The sequence below is a fragment of the Elephantulus edwardii genome, unplaced genomic scaffold, assembly GCF_000299155.1.
Source record: "Elephantulus edwardii isolate Elephantulus edwardi_28Jun2011 unplaced genomic scaffold, EleEdw1.0 scaffold00011, whole genome shotgun sequence".
NCBI lineage: Eukaryota > Metazoa > Chordata > Mammalia > Macroscelidea > Macroscelididae > Elephantulus > Elephantulus edwardii.
In genome coordinates, this window is record NW_006399761.1 from 1,184,977 (window position 1) to 1,189,557 (window position 4,581).

The 4,581-nt window shown below is 48.9% G+C and overlaps 1 protein-coding gene across 1 annotated transcript in view; it reads left to right on the top strand.

Moving 5' to 3' along the window:
* Window positions 1-487: 487 nt before the first annotated feature.
* DUSP11 (dual specificity phosphatase 11 (RNA/RNP complex 1-interacting)) overlaps window positions 488-4,581 on the top strand; it is a 16,068-nt gene continuing 11,974 nt past the window's right edge. The window contains exons 1-2 of the mRNA XM_006880998.1: window positions 488-651; window positions 3,293-3,368. Coding sequence (XP_006881060.1) covers window positions 551-651; window positions 3,293-3,368 — 177 coding nt within the window. The 5' untranslated portion in view covers window positions 488-550. The remainder of the gene's footprint in view (window positions 652-3,292; window positions 3,369-4,581) is intronic.

Below are 4,581 nucleotides of genomic sequence, written 5' to 3' on the forward strand. Positions count from 1 at the left end.
GGTGAAGATTTTTGTTTTTTTTATGTTGAAATGTAACCTGTATTGAAGGTTGCACTCTGACCCTCTGCATAAGTCTTTTTCAAGTCTTTATTTTCTGCAAGCAAGGTTGAGTCATTTGCATAACACAGTTTTGTTGATGAGTCTTACTCCAATCCTGATGCCACATTCTTTTCCATATAGAAAATATGCATGTAAGTACTTTAAAAAAAATCACTGTAGGAACAAGAAACTGGAGGGTACACAAATAAACCAAAACTTCAAAAAGATTTTGCGTGGAGCCTAACTTCCTTCTCAGCCCCTCACTTCTTGAAGGTTAGACCAACATCACATGTGCTACTGGCCGCCGCCGGACGAGGGCGCTGTAGCCTTGCATGGCCTGGCGGGGAGGTCGCCGGCCTGATGACGTCACGCGCCTCGCGCAGGCGCAGTCGTGAGCGGCGCTCCCGGAGTCGGCCTCCTCCGTTTCCGCTGCCGGTTCTCTCCCGGCGACGAGGTGGCTTTGGCCCTGGCGGCCTGGCTGGCGTTGGGCGGGCGGCACCTTAGGGCTCACATGAGCCACTGGCATCATGCCCGCGGCGACTGGGGCCGGGGACCAGCCTTTTCTGGACACTCTTCATCCAAAAAGAAGGGCAAGAATCGCATCCCTGAGAGGTGGGTACCGGACCCGGGGCTGGCTCGGCGGGCGCGCGTGGTCTCTGGACCCCGGCTTCGGTCCGGTGGTCTCTGTCTCCTGCCACCCCACGGCCCTGGCGCCGAGGGGCTGAGGCTGGGACTCCTCGCCATCCTTTTAATCAGCGCGTGTCGCTGACATGCCCAAGAGCGGCGCTAGGAAGGGACCCCCACCCCTTGTTTCCTGGATCCAGTGTTGTTGGGCTGCCACCTTGAACGTCGGCAGTGCGAATCCAGCTGCTGCTCCACGGGAGAGCGGTGGGCAGTGCCCTCCCATCGGTTAACCGCCTCTGAAACCCGCCGATGGTCGGCTGCGAGCCTTAGCGAGCCTGTCACTCGGAGCCTCACCTCTGATGGGCTGGAGCAGCGACTTGGGGCACTCAGTGTGTCAGTCCGGCTCCTCACCCGCCGCCTCCCCCCGTGTCTTTTGACAAGGAGCGGCCCCTTCCTCCTGACAGCATGCCCAAGCTGCGTGACACCCGTTCCAGCAGCCTTGTCTCCAAGAAGCACCGTGGTCAGTACGTGGGTTCATCAGCGCTCTCCGACAGCTCAGTTCAAAGGCAGCACTCTTTCATCCTTACTGAAATGGGGTCCCTCAATTCCTCCAGTCTCCTTGTGGCACAGAAATATGAATAATAACTGTGACTGAGAGGAAGACACCCCTCGCCCCAGTACTGCCTCTGGATCCTCCCATTCTCCGTGCGTTTGGATTCTTTTCAGGAAGCCCAAGGAGCGAGCTGTTGGTGCCACACTTGAGAGATGACCCTTACTCTTTCAGATGACTAATTTTGCTTATTTGTGAGGTCGTCTCTTCTTCACTGCTCAAGATGTTATTATCCCCCTCCTGTCACCCTTCCCTCCCCTCCCCTTCCTCCCCTCCCCTTCCCCTTCTCCCTTCTCCTCCCTTCCCTCCCCTTCCTTCCCTTCCCTCCCCTTCCTCCCCTTCCCCTTCTCCTCCCTTCCCCTTCTCCCCTCCCCTTCCTCCCCTTCCCCTTCCCTCCCCTCCTTCCTCCCCTTCTCCTCCCCTCCCCTTCCCCCTGCCCCGCCTTCATTTTCTTCCTGAAACTCTACTGTTCATAAACTTCCCTCCTTGCACACATCAGCCCTCAGTACAGGTCTCTCCTGGCCAGTTGCTGTTGGATTCTATGTAGTGTTCCTATACCCGCTCCTGCTTTCTGCTTTCAGTTAATTCAGTTACTACACTACTTTAAGAATAAATAAAATCTTTTTTTTTAAAATAAAATCTTTAAAGTACCTAACTTAGAATATGATCCATACATATCCTGTTATTGCTGCTGTTGTTGTTATGTGTTGTTGTGTTGTCTGCAACTCATAGCGACCCTATGTACAACAGCTCTGAAGCCTGCCCTGTTCTAAGTCAGTCTCACTGATTCTGACACACCTCCTCCCATTGCTCCTGCTACTGTATCAATCCATCTCATCCTGGTTCTTCCTCTCCTGCACCATCCCTCCACCCTTCCAAGCATGATGTCCTTCAAGGACTCATCTCTCCTGGCCATGTGCCCAAAGTATGTGAGATGGAGCTTCAAAATCCTACCCTCCAAGGAGAAACTGGGTTTCAGCCTCTCCAAGACAGACTGATTTACATTCTTGGTGGTCCATGGTATGTTCAAGACTCTTCTTCAGCATCACAACTCAAAGGCATCAACTCTTCTGTCATCCTTAGTCATTGTCCAGCATAGCCAGTAATTGCGAAGACCATGGCCTAGATCGGGTTCACCTTGGTCTCTAGACTGCCGTCATTGCTCTTCGGTCCTCTAGAGAGGTCCCTGCCAGCAGATTTTCCCAGTACAGTTTGTCTTTTGATTTCTTGGCTGCTGGATGCATGGTCCAGGGTTTTGTCTGCGCCTCTAGTCCTGTGTGTGCAGCTTTGGTTTTCACTCTCTGTGATTAGCTACACTCAGTAGGGTTTTTGTACCTGCTGGTCCCTCTTCTTGAAATACCCTTCCTATTTTACACCCCATCTTTATATAGTTAAGTTCTAATTTATCCTAAAGAGAAAGCCCCATAGTGGACCTTCCAGTGGGTTTTCTGAGTGAGTCTATTGCACAGAAGGAGAATGCCCATTTTTCTTCTGTGGAGCAGCTGATAGATTTGAGCTGCTGGCTCTTGTGTTGGCCGCACGACTCTGCCCAGAGTTCCTCCCTGAAGAACTTCCTATTGTGTATCACGTGCCCTAGCACAGCCCCTTTTCTGTCAGTTCTCCACTGACGGAATTAGATGACACCAGTCCTGTGAAGACAGTATACACTGTAAAGTACAGGGCTGAGTTAGATGACTTCAGCCAGCATGTGTATTAATGACAGCAGAGGGTGCAGTACTGGCTTGGAATCATCAGGAATACAGAAGTCTGGCCATTGCTGGCTTCACATATGCCTTATTTGTGGTTTACTTTTCCATTGTTTTATTGTCTCATAGCCATCTTTGAGTCAGAGAAATTGGAAGAGAGAGGACCTGGGTTGTTACTAGGCAGGGTTGGAAAGTGCAAAGTGGAGAGGAGGGGACGTGCTGTGTGGTTATCTTTCCACTGTCTAGGAGCTTTGCTTCTGTGCAGAGAGGCAAGCCTAAAGTTCAGTTTACTAACACAAAGTGTGTCTAATAGGTGGAAAGACTACCTTCCAATTGGGCGGCGGATGCCTGGGACCCGTTTCATTGCTTTCAAAGTTCCTTTGAAAAAGGTAAGCAACTGGTTGATTTGGTAATCTTCCAGAAATCGGTCACTGTGCAGGTCTGTCTGCCGTAATTTCAATAGCAGATGCTCTGCAGCGCCTGAATTTGTTTTTCCTAATGTGCTGCCAAGTTGATCCCTAGTCACGTGACCCAGTGGACCCCAGAAGGAAACACTGCTGAGCCCCGTGATTGCCTTCCAGTTGTTGCTATGACTGAGCCTTCTGGGAAAGCCAACATTGACAACGCGTTCTTTAACTGACCCTCCACCAGGCCTTCTCTACCGTTTTTCTATCCTGTAGTGAAATTCATTGATAAGTAAGATCTATTTCCATAAATAATTCTTTAAGAAAACACAGTATGGTGCCCCAAATGTAATAGAAAGGATAAAAGCAAGTCATTTGTTGTCATGACAGGAGTCCAGAAAGAAGGCTGGCACCTAGCAACAGCATGTGTTGGACATTGGTCAGTGTGCCCCAAACCAGGAGAGACAAGTCGTTAAGGGTCAGCAAAGGAGTGGAAGACCTTCACTGAGCTAGAGTGACAAAGTGACTGCAACAGTGGGCACAGTGGAGTTTGTGAGGGTGGCCGAGTAAGGACAAGGTTTGGATTCACTGTCCGCAGGGTGCTGTGTGTGGCGTCCACGAGAGGGGATTGACCAGACAGCAACAAGTATGCGTTTTGGTTCTTTTTTTAATTGTTCAAATAGATGAGATGATTGAATTCTTAATACCGAGTCTCTGTAAGACACTGACCGGTGAGTGTATGCCTTGTTATAAATTAATTTACTCTTCCTTACACTATGATGTGTTATACTCAGGATCATAATTTTGTCTTTTGAAGCTTCATAATTTATAAACTTAATATTAAACAAGAGGCATTTTTTCTGAGTGGAGCTAATTCTAAAACTTACATTGAAACAGAAACAATTATAAATATTCTGAAAAATTAAAATAAGGAGGGGAGACAGTCAGACCTCCTAATTATTAAAAGAGTCTTGCTGCTATTTCAGTAGCCACATGTGCCCAAGGTGCAAGGTCTGTAGTCTTAATATAAACTGGAGTTTGAAAAGAATTTAGCAGTATCTGCAGTCCTTTCTACATGTGGACATTCAGAAAATATTTGTAAGTATAACTATCACGGGGCACGCTGAGAACCGTGGTGGACAAGATCAGTGTGGTCCTACTTTCTGGGCATTTACATTGGATTATTGTTGTTGTTGTT